The sequence below is a fragment of the Condylostylus longicornis genome, unplaced genomic scaffold (genome assembly GCF_029603195.1).
Source record: "Condylostylus longicornis isolate FDR11 unplaced genomic scaffold, ASM2960319v2 ptg000010l, whole genome shotgun sequence".
NCBI classification, from domain to species: domain Eukaryota; kingdom Metazoa; phylum Arthropoda; class Insecta; order Diptera; family Dolichopodidae; genus Condylostylus; species Condylostylus longicornis.
The window spans coordinates 18,681,579-18,707,544 of NW_026577979.1; the positions used below are offsets into that span (position 1 = coordinate 18,681,579).

The 25,966-nt window shown below is 25.6% G+C and overlaps 1 protein-coding gene across 3 annotated transcripts; it reads right to left on the minus strand.

The window, feature by feature from the left end:
* Nucleotides 1-1,204: 1,204 nt before the first annotated feature.
* On the minus strand, nt 1,205-21,915 carry LOC129618942 (protein obstructor-E). 3 transcript variants are annotated; one of them, XM_055533976.1, is made up of 5 exons: nt 21,683-21,915; nt 21,408-21,495; nt 1,893-2,111; nt 1,641-1,835; nt 1,205-1,581 (listed from the first exon to the last, which is right to left on the minus strand). In XM_055533976.1, exons 2-5 carry the CDS (start codon nt 21,460-21,462, stop codon nt 1,385-1,387), a joined length of 666 nt encoding a protein of 221 aa, XP_055389951.1. In that variant the 5' UTR covers nt 21,463-21,495; nt 21,683-21,915; the 3' UTR covers nt 1,205-1,384. The 3 variants fall into 3 exon arrangements, with proteins under 3 accessions (XP_055389951.1, XP_055389952.1, XP_055389950.1); XM_055533977.1 differs by having other exon boundaries at nt 1,893-2,090; nt 21,677-21,915; XM_055533975.1 differs by having other exon boundaries at nt 21,677-21,915.
* Nucleotides 21,916-25,966: the final 4,051 nt, after the last annotated feature.

Here is a 25,966-nt window from a genome sequence, read left to right on the forward strand (position 1 = left end):
TATACGATTGGTTTCTCACTACGCGTGGAAAAAATTTTTCAGTATCATGGTCTCTTCTACAAAAATAGCTCTTAAAATTGCTATGTAGTTTGATTTAACTTTTCAGGCTTTAAATGGTTGCAAATAAAATTTTACAAAACATCTGTAGTAGTCAAAGATGTTGATCAATTAACAGTTGACAATTGGCAAAGCAAATTAAAAGAAATAAAATGAAGCGATGAAAACGACAACTCCGAAAAATTAGAAGAAGTTAAAATAGTGTCCTAAAAGTACCATTGATTCTGTACTTCAATTAAAAAAATTTGAATTTCAACAAAATAACATTGAACTTATAACTGAAGCATGCAAATATATGAATGAAATTCAAACAACATAAGCGGGAAAAAGAACGGTTCAGTAAAAAATTACCACCTTTTTCAAAAACTTTTAAATTTGTTGAAAATATCGAATTTTATTATGAACAAAGGAGCACCTGCCTTACTCGTAATAATAAATATAAGACATTCATGCGGTCTTTAAAATTAAGATTAAATATTGAAGTACATATTACAAATTTGAAGTCTGACTATCTATGTTAAGTTTTTTTATTTTTTTTTTGTTTATGTTTAATTTTTATTTTTGTTTAAATGTTTCGAAATAAATATGAATCTTAAATTTCGAATATTGAAATACATATGTAATCTTAAATTTGTTTTAATACAGAATCGCACAGCATTTCGATTTCAATTTTAGGATCGATTTTACATACAGTTGTCTTTTTTCGCATATGCATAGTTTGATGTTTGGATGTCTGACAACTTTCGCTCTGGTTTAGCAGAACTTTCGCTCTGGTTTCAACACTTTCTTACTAATCTAAATTAATATTTGTGAGAAAAATATAGAAATTAAATTTCGTAAAATATAAGAGTAAGAATCGTAACGGTCCGCGGGATTTAGAGCTGCGGGCCGCATGTTTGACGTGCCTGGGTTAGAGGATCGAAAATAGGTGAAACATTTTAAATTCCTTGCGAATGTATAACAAAATTTCTAATGTGTTGGGGATTCTAATGTATAATTTCTAATGTATAACGTTAACAAAGGTAACATAGATGTAAATATGTGGTACATACATATGTAATATTTAAATAGAATTATAGAATTTTTGTAAGGGGACATATACCTTCATATAAAAAGGGTCAAATAAACAGTAAGTGTAAAAAAAGAGTTAAGGGATGAACCTATAAATATTTATTTACAAAAAAAAAATAATTAAAATTTATTTGAAACACATATTCAAAATACATATATATACAAAGTATATATATATATATAGCTTCTGCGCAGGTTTTGAGTGATGATTTTTTCTTTAATCCAAATATATACATGGTTCTGTGGTATGTTTCTATTATTTTGATTCTTCACAAGTTAACGATTGAGGATCAAATAGTTTTTCGTCACCGCATGAAATTAAACGAGGATGGCCTTCGACACATGTTATCAACTTATGTGGATCATTTGAAACTGGAAACCGTGGGAAAGGCCAAAAGCGCGCTGCTGGTGAATCAGATGCGACATGATCCGGGCATTTGAAACCTACAACAGCTATATAAGAGATATTTTTAAATATACGTACATATATTTTTTCAGAAGTATATATGTACCTTCTGGATTACAAGTCTCAAGCAGCAAATCTGGCCAATTACATCCATGAATTCTATCATCATATACCAAACCCGCATCACACTCCTGCTGATGTGGTTCGCCGAAAGCGCACTTTGTATAACTTGTTGAGCATTCACCACTAATTGGATAAATACCAAATTGATACTCACAACCAGGTGATGAAATTGGTGTTGCTATTATAGTAAAAAAAAGCAAAATAAAAAAAATAATTTATTTTTTAATTGAATTACGATCATATTTTCTTGTTCCGCAATCAACAGCCCAATTATAATTGCAATGATTATGTGCGTTTCCTTTGCCATCGAATAGCAGTCCATTTTCACATGTTTCTAATGTAAGTGTTCCATTGGTGCATAAAAAGAATTGGTCGCATTGCTCTGGATGACCGTACGCTTGTTCACCATATGGCTCAGGACATTCTGGTACGCCTGGTAGTGCAATTGAGTGAACTAAAATGAAATTTGGAAAAAAAATTATATTTAATCAAAAATTTAATGGTATAATGATTGTTTTAAAGTGCAATGTACATACATATTTTATTGAAAATGTATTCTATTATGCTGAAAAAAAAAAAAAATGAAACATGGTGCTTCCTTTTAAGGTTGCTGGATATTTTATTGTATTTAAATTTATTAAAATTTTAATTTTAAGCGTTAAACTTCAAATGTAGATTCCCAGTGTAGATAAATATACCTGAATATCTCTGTTTTTAACCCTGCTGTAGGTTAAATGACAAACCTTATATGTTAGGTCAGTGCAATAGGTAAGCATTTTGTAGAAATTGAAACCATAATATTCAAGTGCAACCTTTGTTTTATTTCTTTTAAATTTCTACTTTTTTTCATCAATTACTTACATAATATGCATGTACGTAATAGGTTCAATTTTCAACTTGTTTAGCAACTGTGTTATAATAATAAAATTACTAAGTGCTAAGAATTCATTTAAATGTGAGTTTTTTAGCTTAATCCAAAATTTAATTTTAATGACTTTATTTTATTTGAAAAAGTATAGCAAATTATCCAAGTAAAAAACCGTTTTTGTATATAATTTACGAGTACATTGGTCCCCGAATATTACTTTAATTTTAGAATTTTTACATACACTTATAAAAACAAATCTGTTAATGAAGGTAATTGCAGAGTAATTATTTATACAGGACGAAGAAATTCAAAATTAAGAGTCAAAAATATGAAACCTTCAATTTAAATCATAAACGAATAAACAGGATTTGCATGAATTAAATTTTTTTTTTTTTTAAATACTTTTCCGTATATATTCAGTTTTAAAAAAAAATTTGTTTAATAATATTGTCAAATCGAAAGTTTTTAATTTGTTTAAGTCTAAGATTAATACTTTTGATTAACGTATTTAATTTCGAAGTTTTTTCAGTAAAAATTAGAAAATTTTCATTTGCAGAATCCATTGAACAGTTTTCCAAAGTATTCTGAATAAAATGACATTTGCAGTAATTTCAAATAGAATTCGTTTTTAAGCATAAAATTTGGCAATTTTTCGAAAATTTTCTTATTGCAAAAGCTTTCATGATAACCATCTTAATTATATTTTCCATTAAGAAAACATTAACGGTTTATTTATTTAAAATTTACAAAAAAAAATGGAATTGATAATACTCGTAACAATTTACCCTTAAACTTTGTTTATTTTTAACATAAAAATACTTTATTCAACAAATAAACTGGAATTTTACCGGAATTACATTCCGTTCATATAATACTGAAAGTTCGTTATTGATATTATATTTTCCTAATTTTAACCGTCTGCACTCACACTTATTTTCATGAAAAAATATAGTCACACTGGTGTCTACAACACCCCAAAGTGTAATATCGTAAAAATATTAAAAAAAAATTTTGTGTTTCGTTTTTGTCTTCAAAAATTCATAAGAGTCAAAATTAAATTAAGTCAAATAAAGAGAAAATAAAAAAATTTAAAACAGCTTAAACCTAACAGTTTCTTTCAAATAAAGAATTCAAATCACTTTTTTTTTCTTAAACCTAAGTTTTTTAAAAAAGAATTAACTTGAACTTGCAATATCGATTCTATTTCTTATTCAAAGTCATTATTTCACTCATATTTTATCGGCGCATTCAAATCAAATAAGTGCTTTGTGTAATGCTGAAAAGCAAAATTTGAACAATATCTTTCTTTATAAGTTTTCAATAAAAACCAAAATTCGAATCTCTTACACATTACTCAGACTATGGTCTCTCAGACCCCAAAGCGACTCTAAGACTATTTTTTGAATATTTTCACGTAAAGACATTTAGCTTTTAACTTTTTGTCGTAAACTAATAATAAAAACGAAAATTTACATGTACTTTACCCTAAATTTAAAAGAGAAATATATAAATTAAATTCTGTTGGGGTCTACCAGACCCCAGTGTGAGTTTCCTGAGTTAAAATATTTAATAGTTTTTCTTTCATGTTCACTTTCATTTTTCATTAAAAAAAATATGTACAAACTAATAAAAGTAAAATTTAGTAAAAAAAATGCCCGACAGATTTTTTTTTCTTATATTCAATATTATATTTGATACTTTATCGCAGCAAAAGCAAATAAAAAATGTATTAAAATACACTGATTTAATTTTATTTAATAATTTTGTTGAAGAAATTGGAAAAGGGTCTCTTTTGAAATTTTCAATTGAACTGAAAAAATTGCATATAAGCAATAATATAAGAATATCAACATTTTGCAAAAAGTTTATCGGATAATTTTTAATAGAAATGATGAAAAATTTGGCGGCTATTTTAATTACGGTACGGTATTAACTCTATTAAATTGTTTGATCAGATTTAAATTGAGCAATTCGTATATTTAAATTTTAAAAAGACATAATAGGAAACCTTAATGCATATATACATATTTCTATAATTATTAATGTGTTTATGCTATTTTAATAGTTTATTAGAATTTTTTCAAATTATTATTTAAAACATTTTATAAATTTGTAATAATTTAATTAATTATCAAAACTTGTGCGTTTTTGATAAAAGAGAACACAATTTTTTACTTATAAAAAGAGTTGAAATTAATTTAAAATGTTTATAAAATTCAAATTTGTTCTTTCATTTAAAATTAAAGTTTGTCATATTGTTTTAAAATTTTTTTTGAATACCCACATACATATTTGAGGTGTGCAAAGTACATAATGTATTACGACTACATCAGATATTAGATAGTCATCAAATTAAATTGAAAATCAATGTTAGAAAATTGTAAACATTGATTTCTTATGCTTGAACTTTGACGTCAGAAAGAAAGATGAATTTTTTCAATTTATAAGGTTGAACAAAGTTTGCTCAAGAACTCGAATTAAGCAATGAAAAAATTTCAATTTTAAAAGAGAGTCTAGAAACTCTATTTTGGATTGGAAAACTGTATTAACATCAATTGAGATCGGCAATAAGTTTAATAATATTTATTTAAACTTAATTAAATGAATAGACATATTTTATTCATGATTGAAAATTTAAGCAAAATATTTAGAGAGAAAGAGAGGGAAATTTTGTGACTTAAGAGGAGCAATTAAAAAATGTAAGAGCAAAAGATAGTTAACTCATTTTCTGATTGTTTTCATTTTTCCCTTCCAGATCAATTAAAAAAATATTCGGCTATTTTTTTTACATTTGGATTAAGCTCAGAAATAAGAATTAGTGTTCTTTTTAACAATCAGATTATGCTGAGATCGTGCTGAGATCTATTTGGCAAACTTTCGGTGTTTTATATAAAAAGAAAATCGCTTTCAAAAATTATTTATGCAGCAAACCTTTTAAGCAATTTTTTAAAATTTTTAATTTTATTAAAAACTCAATAATACTTTTTTTGCATCCCATGTACTTTCTTTCTTTCTTTTATGTCTTATTTTTAAAATTAAAATAAAAAAAAGATGAAACCAAAATCGTATTAAAAGTGCATTGATGAAGCATCCAGGAAAAATATTAAATAAAGTGTCATTGATAATGACCAGCAAATGGAAAATAAGAAGCAACGAAAAAACAACATTAAATAATATTTAAAAAGAAAAACGAAAACATAAAATAAAAAGTTTAAAACCAATGAACTTTTAAAAACGAGATGATCTGCTGCTGGTACATGCTAGCATTTCTCATGTATCATTTAACGTGCGCTGGTATATTTAAAAAGAAGTGTGATGCAACATTGCTGTAATAATTTTTTTAATATTAAATAAAAGCTTTGGTTTTATAAAGTTTTTCTTTTAATTTTTCATATATTAAAAAAAAATTTTTTTAGTAGAAAATTATTAAATTATAATTGAAGTTTACGATTTTATAACCATAATTAAATACCATCGTGCCATCTTCGAACTTTTCAATAGCTTCATTTTTTTTCCGTTTAGATTTATTGTAAATCAGTGTTTAAGTTTTGGATTCCGGCATGCAGCAAATAAATTTTATGAGTGTGTAAAATTAATAAATTTTATTGGTTTTGCATTCAAATAAATTAGTATCTCTAATGTTTATGTACTTGTATATACTGAAACATAGCTTTAAATTAAAACCAGGAATTGTTAAACAAATACGTATTTTATATATGTATGTGTATTATTAGAAAATAGTTTTAATGGATTGTCGAAATATTCAAATAAATTGGACATTCAATAACGGGAAATTGACTTATTCGGCAATACTAAACGAAGAAAATTTTTTATTAGTTTGCATTTACAAAGGTAAGCTTCTGATTATTTTCTTCTAATTAATTAAAGTCGAAACGAAATAAAGCACTTTTCAGAAATTCTGAAGTATTTAAAATTGGGTAAACTTTTGTAGGAAATTTACAATTATTTGTGCTAGCAATAGCAAATCAAGGCAATATATAATGTCAAACAGTAACGTATTATGGACGTTCTGCGAAAGTGCTGATGAATTACCGTTTTTTTTTGTTTTTCATAAAATAAAGAATTGATTTCTCTGTTACATAAAATAATGAAATAAAAAGAACCCTTTAACAATAAAGCTGTATGTTGCAAAACTTTTTAATCAATGATTTACTCGAATCGAATTCAGATTTGATTTTTAAATTTGCAAAATCACTAGAATTCAATTGAAGTATTAAATTTTGTTAAATTATTCATTTTTCAATTTGTAGACCAGAGTACACTTTTACTTAAAAAAATTGCTGAAAAATATGAATAAAAAAAAAATGTAAAAATATGTTATACATATGTATGTTATACATATAACGTTAATACAAACATACAGAATTACAAGAAGTTATGTCGAAAGCAAAACAAGTACGAATTAACTTTTATAATTGAAAGACATGAAGAGATAGTAAATGAACATAATGTAAGCATTCGGAATATTTCAAATAAATTAGTCTGTATGTATGATCAAAATTATAAATTCGAATATATTGTGATTTTGATATTGTTATATACCGTTTCTCTGATTTTCATCGCTTACATATTTTTCAACTGTTTCGAACGTGAGGCAAATAACTAATCCAATGACCTAATGTAGTACATTATATTAAACAATACTGTAGTTGTGTTTCTGCAAAAGCGATTTTAATATATTGAATGAATCCATCATTTTTTAATAAGTATTGGCTAAGTTACATTTTTTACAAATATAGTAGAAGTAGGCCAATAGAAGAATAGAACACCAACAGCCAACAAAATTATTTTATTGTTGAAATCAAGAGAGATACGTTATACATTTATGTACATGCATATATATGTAACAGTAGTAATATGTAAGTCGGTTTACATTATAATTATTGGTTTTGTCTATGTTTCCAAATCATTGAATGTTTGTCTTGCAATTAATTTTATTTTTTTGACTTGTTATATTGCCGTCAATATTATGAAATTTAACATCTCTAAATTATTTTCTTAAAAAACCATTTTCAACTTGTAATTAATTGTATTCTTTCCGAAAGTTCAGAGAGCAGGCTAAAAGTCTTCGAATAAAATTTCTAAAATGGTACAAGTGGTATCAATGTCAAGTTATGGTTTCGTCTCCAATTTTCGCAATCTTTCTCTTAAAATTAAGTACTTTTCAGAGCTTTTTACTTTCAAAAGAATTTTTTCCGAGTTTGTGTCATATTCGATATCAATTATCATTAGTTTTTCTTCTTCTACATGGCTACACTGATATTTGATTAAAATAATGGGATTTATTTTATAAAGTGCACTGGGCTTCGTTTATCTACTTGAATTCATGTACCTAAATTGAATTAAAGAAAGATATATAGTAAAGCTTACATGAGAAAATAAAAGAATGGTATTTTTGCGCATAGAGGTGATTTTACGTTATGCACTTGGATTAAATAATTTTATAGTGTAGCAAATGCTTTAATTTTCATTAATTAATTAAACAATTTTTTTTTTTACAAAATTATGAAAATCTTGTAATTTTTTAAATTAAACCAAAGTTAACTTTTCATAAATCTTACAATTTTAAATTTTTGATTTGATTGAAGCGACGAAGCTTCGTCTAGTTGCTACTGACTGAAATTCTGATTTTAATACATAAATATGAATGAGCATGCCCTGTTTAAGTTTAGTTTTAAAGAAAAGAATCGAATATTTAGTTACACAATAAGCACATAAATGAATGTATCAATCTACATTTGTTATATTGCATGTATAAATGTGAATGTAAAGTCGCTGTTAAAAGAAAGTTCATATTTACATTTTTTTGAATGTAGGGCTTTCGTTAGTGAATAAATTTCATCAAAATTTTAAAAGTAAGCATATTGCAGCATCGTAAAAGCCTCCATACCCTCTCGACTACAATACCATATTTATATGTAACGTATTTTCTGCATCGAAACTTTTTTGACAATTCTTAGACCTATGAAATTTTCAAACGATTTAAATTAGTTTAAAACGAGAAAAAAAATAGAGTTGACCATGTCAACTCTGTGATACCGTACGAATTTGTTATCCTATGTGCGAATAAAGATGCCATAACTGACTATGGGACAGACTATGACTTTAAGTTGCCGTATATTAATTTATGCAAAATTTTAGTACTGTGTTTTTCAAAATACTGTGTGTGCCAAACTACTATTGAAGTTGTATGGCAGCTATCGGAAAGAGCCAAGAAATTTTAACGAATTTTATCAAACAAATCGGCTCTGTTAATATATTCGCTTGTGTGCAATATCTATATTACAGCTTTTGTAGTTCCTGAGATATAGCCAAATAACTTTTGGAGTTGTACGGCAGGTACCAGAAGGAGCCAAGTAATTTCAACGATTTTTATCAGACACATTGGTTCTACTAATATATTCGTTTTTGTGAAATTTCAATACCATAGCTTTTATAGTTTCTGAGATATATCTAAATAACTTTTGAAGTTGTATGGCAGGTACCAGAAGGAACCAAGTAATTTCAACGACTTTTATGAGACACATTGGCCCTACTAATATATTCGTTTGTGTGAAATTTCAATACCACAACTTTTATAGTTTCTGAGATATAGTTAAATAAATTTTGAAGTTGTATAGCAGCTACCCGAACCGGTACCCCGATCATGACCAATTTAAATAGGGTTCTAGCACTTACTACAATAAATCATTTGTGAAAATTTGGTGAACTTAGCTCAATTAGTTTTTGAGTTATCGTTCGGACGGACGGACGGACGGACGGACAGACAGACAAAGCTAAATCAACTCAGAATACGACGCTAATCAAAAACATACACTTGAGTCTATATCTAAGACCGTTATTTCTCAGCGTTACAAACGGTAAGGCAAATTTAGTATACCCTTCGAACATACGTTCGTACGGGTATAATTATAAAACAACTTGATTTTTATCCATTTCTCTGACTTGATACACGCACCTCAAACGACAATCCTACATTTGTTTTGTTACCCGTCAAATAGGTTATGCAATAAAAAAATATTGCATACTTTTCTGAGAAGAGAAAATTTTAGCGTGTATCAAAGACCTTAAAAATACTAATTGCAATTAATGACTTTGTGTTAATACAATGGATTCATTGGTTAATTAAGTGAGTTAAGATATATAAATATATTTTTTGATACTAGGACGTTTACTGTTAGTTTTCTGCTTTAATGGAAATTCGAAAAACTTGTGCTTTTTAAAATATAAGGCGGCGAAAATTTAAAGTTTATAAATTTCAAGAGTCAATAATTTGGAATAATTTGTGGTTTAAGGTAACGATTAATTTTAACGGTTACTTGGACAAAAAATAGACAAAAAAAGGGATTTCTAGGGTTTTACGCCCACTACAGATTTTAAAGGAGGAGAGATACCTAAAAAATTTTTTATATAGAAAAAAAAGTAAGAACTAATAAAGAACCATACAAAATTATAAGAGTTTTTATATAAAATTTCAGCTTTCTATCTTAAAGATTGTAGAAGAATTTTAAACAGATACACTCAGACATATGGACAAACGGACAAAGTGACACTAATGAATATTTTTTATCAATTTTAAAATCATAAAAGTCACAAATATTGAAAAAGTGTTAAAAATATAGTTTTTTTTTTTAATGGTGTATGCAATGAAAGGTACCCAATTGGAATACCTACACATTTCAAAAATGATTTTTGATTTCAAATAGTTAAAGATATTATAAGTGTTTATCATAGTTTGGCTGCCAATGAAATGTACTTGAGGTATCCAAAAACAAAAAGAAGAAATAATACAATCTAACAATTAAAAGTTTTTGTGAAAAATGGTTATTTTACAATTAATATCTCGCGGTTATTTCGTACACACCTCATTTGATTTGTTAAATTATTTATGGGCCACGTATTTTTTTTTTGTGCAGTCACTTTTATTAAAATATTTTTATTTACTTTCATTTTTTTGCGAAATTTCTTAAGAAATAAGAATTCTAAAAAACAAGAAAATTGAGAAAAAAGCAAAAAAAAATATAAATTAAAAAAATTTAGTCCAATTCTTAATTATCGGAATGAGAAAACCGAAAGGAATTGAATAAAAATTTCATATGCATGTATCTACGAGTATGTACAATATACAATCACAGTGAACCGCATTGGGACAATTTAAAAAATAAAATTAAGTAATGATATTCGTTTTGAAACTGAGAATTGAGGTTATAATATACGAGTATGTGAAATCTTTGAAGAAAATTTAATTTGCAAGCTATGGTGTTGACTCTGTAATGGTTTTTTGTTAATGTTCCTTTATCATAAGACCATAAAACTATTATTCATTTTATTTAACAAAAATGGACTAGAAAATTACAATAAAGAAAAGTTTTCAAAACCACTTCAATAGTTAGAAATTTGGATGTAACTTAAAATAACATAATTAAAATATGAAACCAACGAATAACGCATTTTGTTGAAATAAGGCGCACTCAAAATGTTCGAATTAAAAAAAAACTATGATAATAGGAAACGTTCGCCTGGAAATTGCATTAACTTGAAGGTTTGAAGAGTTTGAAAATTTTATGAAACTTATACTTTATGGTACTAAATATATACCAAATAATAAAATTTATGATTCAAAATATTAATTAAGGACGTCCGAAAGGAACTCACAATACAATTATGCTGTTAGTTTCTAAGTTAAGCTTGCCTATTTATTTTCTTCTATTCTTGTTTGTAAATTTGGTGCAAATAAATCCTTTCTTGCCAGTTTCAAAAAATGAATTCATTTCTACTTAAATTTTTATAAAGGTGTCCGATTTTGGCTTGGCGTATTTGTAAAAATTATAAAATTCAAATTTTTTTTATTAAAACATAATAATTAAAAAAAAATTCAGTTTTTTGAAAGCTTGCAAATATTGTACACATTTTTTTTAATGAAACTGTTAGTAAACCTGTTGTAAACCTTAATTAATTTACTTGCGGCATGTGCACATAAATACTAGTATGTATATATGAACGTATATAAAGTCTAGGTAAATAATAAAGTCACTTCACCTATTATATTATGTGTTTCGTTAGGTTAAGTTTTGTGTTAATATTTGTTTATAAGACATATTTTGGGTGGATAAAGTATCTCGAATAGTTCAAGATTTTCAACTTTTTTGAATTTGATATACCTACATTTTTAATACCCGACAAACCAGACTAAAAAACGTCCATTATTAATTTATTATGAATTCATTCTTTTTTGTTTTTATAACACAAACATATTTATATATTAAAGTTTATTGTACATACATACATACATATGTATATTTTTTTATGTAATGCTTTCAAATATTAAATCATAACAAGAAGCTGACAGTGATAGACATATAAGTAAACGAAAAAAGGGGTATAAAATAAAAGCAGCAAAAGCCTAACGCAAATTAATTTTTATCAAGTTTTCAATTTTAATCTATTGCAATAATTAAAAAATAAAATTTGAGAAAATGTAGTTAATGAAATCCATGACTTCCAAAACAGAACATTTCCTCTTAACAACATAAATCTAGAGCTTGTTTTTATGTAACCTTATGTCGGAATAATGAAAACTATCTCTTGAAAGGAATTTTTGAATAAGAGGACGATTACTGTTTTGTTTTTAAAGTAGCTAAATAGACAATAGTTGTAGTGACAATAGTTGAGAAAAGGAGAAGTAAACAAAGGAATTGTATGGTTGTAAAATAAAATATTCATTGCAATCTTTGTTAAAATTTGAGAACATTCCGTGTTACTGTTTATGAAAAACGTTTTTCTAAAAACTAACGAAAACCGGATTTGAAATAATGGATATAAGCCCGACATTTTTTGTTTATAATTTTTAAGGATAAAACACGTAATTCCTGACTATTAGAGAATGTATGTATATGTGTATTTAAATAAGAATGTATTTAGATAAAAATTTGTCTGCTATATTAACAGCCTGATCGTGTATCTCCCTTTTTTATTCACTTTTTATTCTCGTTCAAATCGGAATTCTCAGCATTTTCTAATGGATGTTTCACTTTTCCAATAAGATTACTTATTATTTTAATTGGATTTTTGCATTTTTTCTCAAATTATCGACTAGTCGTATCACTATCAAGTGAGTAAACTTTGAGTGCATTTTGGAAAAAAACGGGATAGGAAATACCAAATAATTTTTTTCACTCTAAAATTATATTATACAAGTATTTGATAGTTACTCATTTTCTGAGAAAGACGATCAGACTCTGATTCTTTAAGTAAAGCACGCCACCTTTTAACAATTGCTCAAAGAAGAAAATGTGCACAATTGATAATTTTCTTTGCCAAAAAAAAGTTTATGGGGGTTCCGAATAAAAAAGCCGATATAGCTTCGGCATTATAACAATATAGAAATGTTTTTTTTTCTAATTTTTGAATAAAATTTTCCTAATGTAAAGAAATAATTACTAAATTTCTTAATTTTCATATAATTTTTTATAGATCTTTATTTCATTATTCTTAAGGATTTCGTTTAATACATATTATATTGCCATTTTTGACAGCAATAAAAGATTATATTAAAATAGTTAACTTTTTTTCTCAAATGTTTACCATTTTACTTAAGTAATTACTCAATTTAATTATCTTAATTAAAGAATTCTTGAAATTTTATATGAAATTTTTGTTATAAAATCATTTGAATTTCAAAAATTAAAGTATTTATGTGCAAAATAAGAAAACTCCGTATTAGCAAATGGTTTTTCTTAATTAAATTTGCCTTTTAAATTAACTATATTTACCGACCGTATTGTGTAAACAATAGGTAGGTTATGTGATGGCAACAAATTTTGCATATCGAGTTTTCGGTGGGAACGTACTTCTCCATAGTAGGGAAGTGTAAATAAACTATTTTTAGCAACCTGTCGGTCTGCCGGTCTGTCGGTCTGTCCGTCTGTCGGTCTGTCGGTCTGTTGGTCTGTGTGTGGACGCGTGTATCTGAAGTTCGGCTGAACCGATTTTGATGAAATTTTATATGTAAGTTTGTTTCCACCATGGCACGGATCGATCGATTTTTGGTATATATCAGGCCTCGGGAACTGCACTTTTTAGCGGGCCTGTTTTACGTTTTTGAACATTTTGAAGAAAATATTCAACCGATTTACTTGAAATTTTATATATAAGCTCAGCTCGACCGTCCGCAAAAATTCGTATGTTTTGGAAGAAATCAGGCATCGGCAACTAGACCTTTACTACGGGCCAAATATACATTTTTGTGTATATAAAGAGAAATAATCAACCGATTTCATTGAAATTTAATATATGAACTCCTCGTATTAAAACAATGAACATATAACTTTTTTGGAAAAATCAGGGCAGGCCATATCCACAGAAAAAATTGATGGAATTTCTTGAAATTTGATATTTGAGTTCTGGTTGTTACCGAAACTAACTGGCGAGCATTTCAGGGAATTCGGGTAGCACAAAGCGAAACTCTACTAAGAGTCAAATTTACATTTTTCTAAGTATGTTAACCATAAGCTTACTAATGTCCTAAAAATTGGAAAGAAGTATTTAACAGACATTTTTATAATATTCTGTAACACTTTCATTTAACTAGACAATACACAATGCGGTCGGTTATGTGCTGACCACATCAGATTTTTTTTTTTATTGTAACTGATTTGATTTAGAATAGTTGGTGATCTGTGCTTCGTTGTAATAAAGTTAGTTTGTATGAACAAATTGAATACATTTTAATACATAATTGAATGAACAACTTCTAAACATTATTTATACATATCGTACATATATATATATATTTATTAAATTGTATATTAAGTATTGATGCGTTAGTTTTACGGGAATATGACACTCCAAAATACTTAGAAGTAAATTGTTCACTGGATTTATGCGATTAAAAACTGGCATATAAATTTACATATTCAGTTATTTTATTTATTTTTCATATGAAAATGTGAAGCCATCTACTGGAACAAATATGTGTAACAACTCCTTATATAAACTTGTATAGATTCTTATACGATTGTTATACTATATCATATATCTTATATTTATATAGATATTTGATATAATATAACAGTTTTATTAAATAAAAAATATTCTACCGGATACAAAATCATTATTTATTTAAAAAATAACTCCAAATTTACTTAAAATAAAATACTTAGTACTTTGTAATACTTAAAATATAAATTCCCTGAGTAATGTCAAAAATTATATATAATATATGGTTTTCGGTATAATAGGAATTCAAAGATTTTCGCCAAAAATATAATCAGAACCATAATTAAAGATTTTTGTTTTTTTTTTTTGCTTTTTGGCTGTTAAACAAATCAGTTTGACCAAATATACATTTGATACATAGTTATTTCTAATACTTGCTCCATTTATAATATGTATACAGATTATTATAATATAAAAACCTGTTTTATATTCATCTGACTAATATTTATATTCCAAAAACTATAAAATAATGAAAATATAAACAAATTCAAAGAAAGCCTTATGAGCAATTGCCACAACCGGTCATTTTGACTGGTTGATTGTTCTATGGTGTTAAAAATAACTCTTAAATCCAATCAATTTAACGGTATTTATGTATAAAACGCTGACAGATCAATTAGACTGGCCTTGAATTCATTTTCTATAAAAAGTAAAAGTTATTAAAATTTTAATATTTCCTATTTCAAAGAAATAATTAAAAAAAAAATAAAACGTAATAAAGAAAAATTGAGATAAAAAGTTTAAATGTACATTTATTTTAAAATCGCCTCACTCAGACTTGAAGTAGTTTACTTTTTCAAAAATATTAATTGATCAAATTCTAGACGATGTGAGCGAAACATTATATTTAGACCTACTTTCTGAGATTTATTGTGACATTTCTCTAATTCTACTTGAGAAGCACATTGTATATGTATATATACATATATATATATGTATGCATAATTAGATATTTTGATTGACAATAAAATATAACCGGTCAGATGCCCAAATTATGTATGAATGTATGCAAGTTTATCTTATATTCATTAAATAAAGATGATTTGCCATTTTAGTCATCAGTTTGCTCCATTAAATTAGTTTTTAGTGTCTAGTACAATATCGGGGTTTCGTTTATGCACGCTGCGCTGAAAGTTCTATAACTAATAACTAAAATTTCGAAGTCGCTACGTTAAACAGTATGCAAAAACTTTAATTAAGTTTGTTTTTGTTTACACAGTCTACAAATTCCGAAACTTCGAAATAATCACTCGTTCGAAAATAACAGAAATTACGTTGTTTATGATATTGTATTCAAATACTTTTCGCCTACTAATTCACTGCAAAATAAGGAAATTTTAGCAAGATTTTAATACTTAAAGAAAATTTACTTTAACAATCCTGACAAAACAATATCTGAATCTGCCATTTTAAAATTTAAAATTTTTTTGAATTTTAAATTAAAAAAAAAAAGAAATGCCATGAGGCAGCGACAAAATTTATACTAGAGGTCTGCACTACAATAACATTTCTTTATTGCAGATTGAATTTCCGAAAGCACTTATGTAATTGCAGCCTGTAGTTTGCGAACGATCTATATTTTCAGTGTATGTAGCGTGATTTTGCGATCTTAACTACAAGCTAGAACTATTCTAGAACTGAATAAACGAAAACCCTCTATAATTGTACTTTTGTCGCTATCTGCACGTAAATTAACAAAATATCTGGTATACAAGCATATATGTATGCAAACAAAAATTTCTTAAATTTATTATTTATTTGATTTACATAATTTTAATTTGAAACTTTGAGAATTCAAGATGCCAATATAATCTATGTACATACATATGTATGTATATTTTCTTTTGTCAAATTCTGTTTTTTTGAATTCCATTAATCCAATTAAGCTATTAATATATATGTATATGTATATACATAATATTATAGTTTTAAATTCATTACAACTTTTTATTTACTTGAACGACAATCAAAATGTTGAAACGTTTGACAGTTGTGAAAATGTCGATTGCTTAGATTTTAGATGATTAAATTTGACAATACAGAAGACAACACAATATGTATGTATATTATTAACATTTTTGTTTTAATGCTGCCCCTCTTAATTAAAGCGGCAAGCGGTTGTTATAATTTATATTGGTATATATACATTTTATATAAAGTTTCCGAAGTTGTCTCGAGGCAACCTTGTTTGAGTTGCCGTGCCACATTAATTTTGGTACGTAGGACGTAGAAGTGATTTGTCTTTCAAAATGTATTTTAATATAATATTATGTGCAAAATCACTAAAATATGCATACACATTGAAAATAATAATTTACCCTACTGTATTTTATTAAAAAAAAAATATTAAATCTTAAATAACCAAACCTAAAAAAAAACAAAAAATCGAAAAAATTACCTATTATTTTTATTTACACCAAAACAAAACCAAAGAAAAACCAAAGTAAAATAGAAGAAAAAAAAACAGATATAAGTACTTTTGCTCCATATACCAACGAAACCAATTCACACGAATTATGGATATCATGACACTATGCGAAAGTATTACGCGATTTTGTAGCAATTTTATTCAATATTGCACAATACATGTGTTTTTTTTTCATTTTTATTTTTGTTGTAAAAATAACTAGATATTGCAGAACTATTTGTTTTTTTTTTCAGTATCTTTTGATATTGTTTGTACATATATACATGCTTACATATTTATGAATGCATGTACATATGTGCATAATATAAAAGATTGTATTATTGAATAAAGAATTTGTTTTAAACTTTCGTCCGAACTTTAGATAAAATATGTAAGTACATATGTACATGTACATATACATATACATATGTATGTATTGTAGGAAAATGAAAATATAAAAACAAAAATAACAAAAAATATTGCCAAAAAATACTTTCAATTTCTTGATTTAAGATTTGTAAAGCGTTCCGCTATATAAGTAAAAGCAATAGCATAACGTCGAGGTTTCAAGCAGTATAGAATTTAATGTTGTAACATTAGACGATTTAATTTAATTTATATTATAAAAAAATTATTTATACACATAATAAGTAATACTTTTCATGAAGTGAATTTAATTTAATCCTTATTCAGAAAGACAAATCTTTATTGGTTTATAACTAACAGGGCTTAAGAAAAACTGTCAATTAATGACTAACTTTGTTTAAGTTTTCATTAGAAACCACAAAATTTCTTGTCCACCTGCAATAGTTTTAAGTATAGTTGTCATAGATCAAACTTTAATTGTCTTAAATTAATTGTTAGCTGTTATAAGATTATAGCTGATAAAATTTAATTTTCTAGCATTAATTTAAGATTGCCGTTTCATGTTACACTTTTTACTGATTTTTATTGTTACACTTTTTATTGATTACAAAAACTTTTATTTGATTTACTCTTTGGTTTACCTTTTTCGGTGTACTTTATTTTGAGTAGAGTAGAGTGTACTTCAAGAACAAACGAAAATTTTTAAAACGTAAAGAAATTTTACTTAAGTCAAATGTGTATTATGACATTTGGCGCATTCCCATTAAATCTCACGCGGCTTTTGATTATCTTAAATCATACATAGTTAAACTTTAACACCTCCAAAATTAATTACCTTTAAAATATTAAGAAATTTCTAACTCTTCGTTCTTTTCAAAATTTTAAGTTGTAGAACATTTTCTTGTTTTGCTCTCTTGTGTGAATAAGGCGTTTCTATATTTTAACAGAAAAATTAGTAAAAAAGATTTTGACACATTAAAAGCAAATTAAGTTGAGTTTTTTTATTTAAAATTATGCAGGTATGTATGTAAATATAAAATTACTTGAGTGATAACAATTTGGTTGGTTTTTTGAATCACGTTATTTTTTCTTGTTTTATGGTTTTTTGTTTTCTTTTTTTTATTTAATATTAACCAACAAGGTCAACTAGTTTAATAGCTTAAAAACAAGGTTAGATATATATACATATACATATATATAAATATAGATACAATTATTCCCTTAATTTATTATACAAAATTATTTCAAGCATAATAAAATTGGCCACTTCTACTTTAAGTAGAATGTGCGATTTTTTTATACAAAATATTTTTTTTATAAGAAATACAACAGAATATTAAAAATTTAGAAAAAAAATAATCATAATAATTAATATATGCATGTATGTGTCAATATTATTATTATTTAAATTTTATATTATAAATAGCTAATAATATTATTGAAATATGAAAGAGTATTTCTAAAAATTTAAATTTATAGTTCATTTACCAGAATTGTTAATAATTCATAATGGCTCTTTGTCTATGGTAGTGGCAGACAATGTGTACATCGGTTATTTAAATTAAAAAATATTTATTGTAAAGCTACGCAAACTTTAAAAATTATTTATAAGTATGTAAAACAATCACATTTTGTTTTCATGCAAATGTCATCATTGTGATTGCTTGATATTATGAAAAACTATACAATGTATAATAAAATTTCATGCAGTATTTTTTGATGTAAAATCAAATACCTTGACTTGAATACCTTCATGTCCGAACTCAAACTGCGTTTTTACGACGTCAGCTTAAAGGCCCGATAATGTCATTTAGCTATTGCATTTCAAGTTATTATTAATATTTCAAGTCATTTTTTTTGATTGACCTGAGTTAAACCTGCTTCAAGTCAAGTGACTTTTATATGAACATAGAATACGCTTACAGTACGCTTGAAGCTGCTATATAAACGGAGTAAATGTAATTTATCAAAACAGTTATATGCAAAATATATACATACATATTATTCTATCAGGCTACCAAACTGAAATTACTTTTTTAACAGAAAAGTTTACAAAACCAATGCCTTAATATTTGATATTACCTTAAAATGCTCCTATTTTTGAAAATTTTTTAATTTTGAATTGTAAATGAATCTATTTCAAAAAATTAAAAAAAAATCAAAACGTTTCCACATTAGTTATGTATTTTAGAAAAACTTAAGCATTAAGTTTACAATCATAAATTTTAGTTTGAAAGGCTTGAAATATAATATAATTTTTTTAAGACAAATAACATCCAACATCCCATCTACTTTACATAATTCTTATGTAATGTAGATGGGAATTCCATTTTCATCAGAATTATGGCCAGATTTTTTAAAACCAAAAACGCCATAATCAGTTTTGTGATAGTTTGAAGCTGCGATCAGCTGACTTTTGGTTTTCGTAAAAAAGTTTTGTCGTATATGTAAACAGTACATTATAGAATATTGGCATAAAATTAGTATTGAATCAAATATGTATTGACTTGATTGGTTTGACATTTTTATTTTTGGTATTTTTTAAGATTTTTATTTTTCAAAGATTTATATCGGAGACAACTTTCCGATATAAATTTTTGACAAGAAAAATTATTTTTTCAATTGGCAAGAAAAAATTATTTGTCTTTTCTATATTGCCACCAATGTATAATTTAAATAGAAAGTCAATTGAAATCAATAACATTTTCATAGGATTTCAATTTTAAAATGCAAAAAAAAAACATCAATACGACACTTGATTTTAAATTGCGAATAATTCAAAATATACAGGAAATAATTTAAAAAGAAGTAAATTGGCAAATAAAAAAGTGAATCCTGTAGAATTCCAAATGGGAGAAGTTACATCACATACACATGTACATTTTCATAAGTATTTACATGGTACATACATGCTATATATATTTAGGAATATATGTTGATGTATTAAAATCCGTAATGCAATTATTAATTAATTTTTCAATTCTCTTAAAATTAAAATTCTCTAATTTTATTCAAATCTCTATTGTATTGTAGTTAGTCCCTATATGTAAAAAAATTTTTCGAAAGAAAAAAAAAGTTTCTTAAATTTTACAAAAGCTCTTCTACTTGAACATAAATAAATTTAAAAACCTATAGAATGCAATTTAGGGCTTAAAATTTACATAAGTTAGTTAATGACAAAGATAATGCAATAAGGTGTGATATCCCGAACAATTGTTTATATTAATTATTTTTTATCCATTTAGCAAAATCATGTTGGATTTACATGTTATTTATTGCATTTTACATTTTTTTAAAGCTTTCATTTACAAACATAATATACATGGTTCTGTTGGGACTCTGTAAAATGAATTGTGAATTTGAATAAATGGGTAAGATAAAAATTAACTATTCTATTAAAAGCAGTTACATATCAAAATGAATGCTATATGACCGCAAAAAAATCTGATGTTATCATTTAACTAGTGGCAATAAAGTAAGAAAATTATAAAAGTTTTTTTGATAATTCTTTTCTTACAAACAGACCAGATCTTCTATCCATACTTATATAATTTATGTACATATGTATATGTATAAATACTTTTAATTTAAGGAGTTTGCTAAAACAGCCTAATTTTTAAAATTACGAGTATTATCTAAAACTAGGCTGATATTTAGGTCAAAAATCATTTGATACAAGAACTTTTAAAAAAATTTTTATAATTGCCATAATTATTGCCATTGACAGATGAAGGCCATGAATTAATTTAAAATTCATTAAATTTTATAAAAAAAATTTTGCACTTTAGGAGTAAAATTGGAAAAAAAAATTAAAATAGTAGCTCGGCATTAGAAAAAAGTAGCTTACACTTGTAATTAAAAATAAGTAAAGTGGCAGCGGGCGCATGGTATATGTATGTCAAATTGATAATAATTACATATCTTAATATTTACCTATAGTTATTTAAATTTAAAAATTTATTTCAAGGCAAATTCAACTTAAAATTTTACAAATCAAATTTTTCAAATTTATTAACAAAATATTATGTACTCCTACTTTTGTCAATATATTTTTTTGTTAATTTATATTCAAAAAATTAAAAAAAACTTACCACTGCTTATTGCAATTCCAATGACTAGAATTGAGCTATACAAAAACCGTGTCATAATTATTTTTGATTTTGTTTTCTTTTGCTTTTTCTTTAAATACAAAAAAAAAAATACACGGTTATTAAAAATTTTTTAAATGCTTTTAAATTTAATATTTTTTTTTCGCTAAAATAATTAATTTAATATTTTTTTTCTTGTTCAGAAGCTGTGTGTATTGTCTCAAAAAAAAATAATAAAGAAAAACAAGGAAAAACCAAAAAGAAAAACGTACTCTTACTTTCAATACCAAAAAAAAAAAAAATTAAATGAGTAACGTATGTATAGTATAATTGTATATGTGTGTATGTATGTGAATTTGTATATGTGACTGAACACGTATATTTCTTTTCCGTAATAGATAAAAATTATTTGTTTTTTTTTTTTTGTAATATTTCTGTGTTGTTTGAAAATTACTCGCGAGATTTTCTTCTTTGAAATGTTAACAACCGCACAACCGAACTCGAACTAAACTTAAAATATAGACAATTTAACAATTTTGACTCATTTTTGTTTTTAATTTATACTGACTTTTTTTTTGTGCTTTTTATTTTTTAAAAGATTTATTCATTTTTAGGAAAAATAAGAGTTGCTTATAAAAAGCTTCAAATTTTTTTTTTTATTTCAGGTATAGAAAAAAAAAGAAAAACGAAAATATAAACTTAAAAGTTTTGTACAAATTTTCGTAATAACAAAAAAAAAATACAGTAATGTTTTGCATTTGTAATGTACGAGTCCTGCCACTATTGTGTTCTTTGTAAAAATTTTAAAAATTTTCATTTTGTGATTAACACTTATTTAGATTTTTAGATTTTTAAAATACTTTTATAGGCCATATACAATTATAAATTTTACAAAAACTTAAAGCTAAAAATTTTTATTTTAAAATGTAAATTCTTAAATACATATATGATTTACAATGATTTCGATATTTAGGACCTGATCGTCTATCTTCCTATTTCAGTCGAAAAGTGAGAAGAAAGTGAGTAACTATCAAATACTTGTATAATGTAATTTTCGAGTGAAAAGAATTATTTGGTATTGCGCATCTTGTTCTTCTCTAAAATGCATACAAAATTTATTCACTTCGTTTTTGAAAGTGGGACGTTCAGTCGATAATTTGAGAAAAAATTCAAAAATCCAATTGAAACAATGAGTAATCTTATTGGAAAAGTGAAACATCCAGTAGAAAATTCTGAATTCAAAGTGAATAAAAAGTGAACTAAAAATCGAGATACACGATCAGCCTGTTTTTATTTATATATTTTTTTTCTTTTTAATTTTTTATTTATATATTTTTTTTAATCCTACTTCGCTGCTGTAAGGATCGTAGCACTGGCGCATGTTATGGTAGATAACCATGAACCAGTTTCCGGCGTCATTGAATTTTACTAGATAGGTGACGAATTTACCGTAGTTTTTTTCTTTATGTTAAATATTGATAATTATTTTGATATTTATTGTTGTATTTTCCTGGTATTTTCAATATTGAATATTATCGAAATATGGCAATTAGTTGAAATTAGTTATAGTGACCTGACCAGGCTTTGAACCTGAGGCCCTTCAGTCAAAGGACCAGTACAATAACCATGCTGCACCATTGCAGTATTATATAAATATATGAGCACGTGACATAAATTTGAAGATGAAAAATACAAAATAGAAAAAAAATTTGATGTTTTTGAAAAAAATTATTTCATTAGCCTTCCTTTTTTTGCAATAAATAAAGTGATTTGAATTTTTAATGAGTGTCTAGAAATACTCTGTGACTGCGAAGGAACCACAAAAGTCTTCAAACGGTCCAAATATTGGTTACGTTTCTATAAATATGATATGAAATGGGATTCCGAATATATTTGTTCATATCTCATAAAATAAAAAGTTTTCGGAGGAATAAAACGAAATTATAAAATATTGCTTGGATAAAGTAAATTGCATATCCTATTATTTTCTTTGATATTATTAATATTTTTATAAAGAAACCTGTGGTTAATATTACAATGAAATAGTCAATTCTTGCAATTTTTGCTTCACGATATTGTATAACATTATTTTTAATATATTTTTTAATTAGTTTTTGATAATGAGTTTAATTAATATTTTATAATGAGTTTCTATCAATCGAAAAGATTTTATTACCCAATCTAAAAATATTATTAACAATCTGAAACAATCATTGACATAAATTGAAAATGTTTAGGCAATTCTGCCGAATGATTTACAATCACATATTTTTGAATTAAATTGTGTGTTTTAGTATTTTTATTATGTATTCTACGTTGATATCATAATTTTTTTAGTACACCCATTTTGATATTTTTTGCGTGTTATAGGAATGTTTTAATTGCTGATAATAAGAACATGAATTAAAAATATGTTCCATCGTTCAAACAATTTTCGCATGAACAGGGTGATTTCCTTACCGTAAATCAAATAGAAAGATATGTGTGTAATTTTTCTTTTATTATTTTATATTACTTTTAAAATCTGAGTTTCTAGTATATATGCATTTAAAAAGGAGGTTTTAAATCATTATATTCATTAGTGGTTGAATAATAATTTAAGTACTAAATATTTTTTCTAATTTTTTTTCAATAATAGGTGTCACTTTGCTAATTTTATGTAAATTTATTTAAATAGTAACCATTTAATGATTTGAAAGTACCATTTGTCTTAATTAAAATTTTATCACAAATATAGCTGTATATTAATTTTAAGTTGTGCGACACCCTATAGGCATATTTCAGAATTTTTAAAAAGAGTTCTTTCATATTCTTTATGGGACTGTCCTTTTCTTTGATTTTTGCAATATTGTCTAATGGAAAATAATATAGAGAAACTGGCAAAATTTAAGTTAATTATGGAATATAAAGTGCAGTACAAGCATATTGTGTCATTTGTATTTTTCAACTATATTAAGTTAAATTCCAAGAATTTGGTACCGGTCAAGTCAATTACTTCTGAAATAATTTACATTAACATCTATACAATTTTTAACAACCTGTTTAAAATAAACAGAATAATTTCTGATTCGATTTGTGTTACCACAAGCTGAAATTTGTGAGCAAATATTTTCGAAAAAAATACTTTTGACAATTTATTTTTACTGTAAGCTCGTATAATTATAAATAAATTGCATACGAGCTTGCTCATATAAAATACTTATCTACATATTCTATATGTAATGATGCATGAATGAATTACACGTATATATATATAAAAACAGAAAATATTTAATTATTACAACATTAAAGCTGTCAGACTCGTATAATCGTAAATATAGGAATATTGAAAGCATATAATTTACCAATAAAAGGTGCTATAATTTTATTCAAGAATTTGAATAGCTAACGATAATTTAAACTCAATAAGCTTTTTTCTTTATATTGAGACTAAATTTTTTTTTTTTTTTTTTAAATAAAGGGGATATTATTTTTAATAGATTATTTTTCGGCATCGAAGTAATTCTTAAACATTAATAGTCTAGAAAGCTTACACCAATAGCTGACGGTCCTACGGTGCCTCTTTTTTAGTACATCCGTTTGAAACAAGGAAATAATGGGAGAACTAGACGAAAGTTAGTTCTTTTTTTTAATTAGACGCAATTATACATAAGTTTATTTTAAAGTTGTTAATGCACTTATTAAGGCTTTTTTGTACAGGAAATTTTTATTCATAATTTTATTTCATAACTATAGATTATTAAAATTGTGTTTGAATAAAATTTATTATATAATTTACATCATAACAATGTGGACCCAAATTAAAATATGATTATGGAGATTTTCTTAAGGTTTATAATTGTTGCATGATACAAAATTCTTGCATATGAAAAATTGCATCAAAAAATCATACAAGTTAATGAAATAAAGTTAGTTCGCCAGAATATATGCAATATTTATGTGAATATAATGCTAAATAACTACCTAGCTATTTACGAGCAAGTGAGATGGTAAAATTAAATATTTTTCTCTTTCAAGCCCAAAATTAAGTATTTTTAAATTTATGTAAGATTTTACAAACAGAAATAAACTTTAAATATCAAAGGTTCTAGTATTTCACATTTATTTGTTATTGTAAAATTACAAAAAAATCAACTACACATATAACATGAAAATATTTTTAAATTATATTTTATACCATAATTATCGCATTGCAAAGTATTAAAATAAATTTAAGCTATTTGCACAAGATCTGGAAATTATCCTGATTATTTTTGAAAAATTTGCATAATTATTGGCGAAACCAATTCGTTTGATATATTTAACGCGTTCCCTTTAATATTACATATATAAAACTTTAAATGATGCCCAAAATGTAGTTTCGAATTGGAAAAAATTTTTGAACGAAATGCTGTTTTGTGGACCGAAATCCTTTTTAGCGAATTAAAAGTTATTCTATATATTTTATTGTTGAGAATATGACTGTATAACATAACATTCAGTTTATATGTAAAAATAAAAAGTTGAAGATTAATGAAGAAATTGCTACAATAGTTTTGATTAGGGGTTTCTGGAAATATATG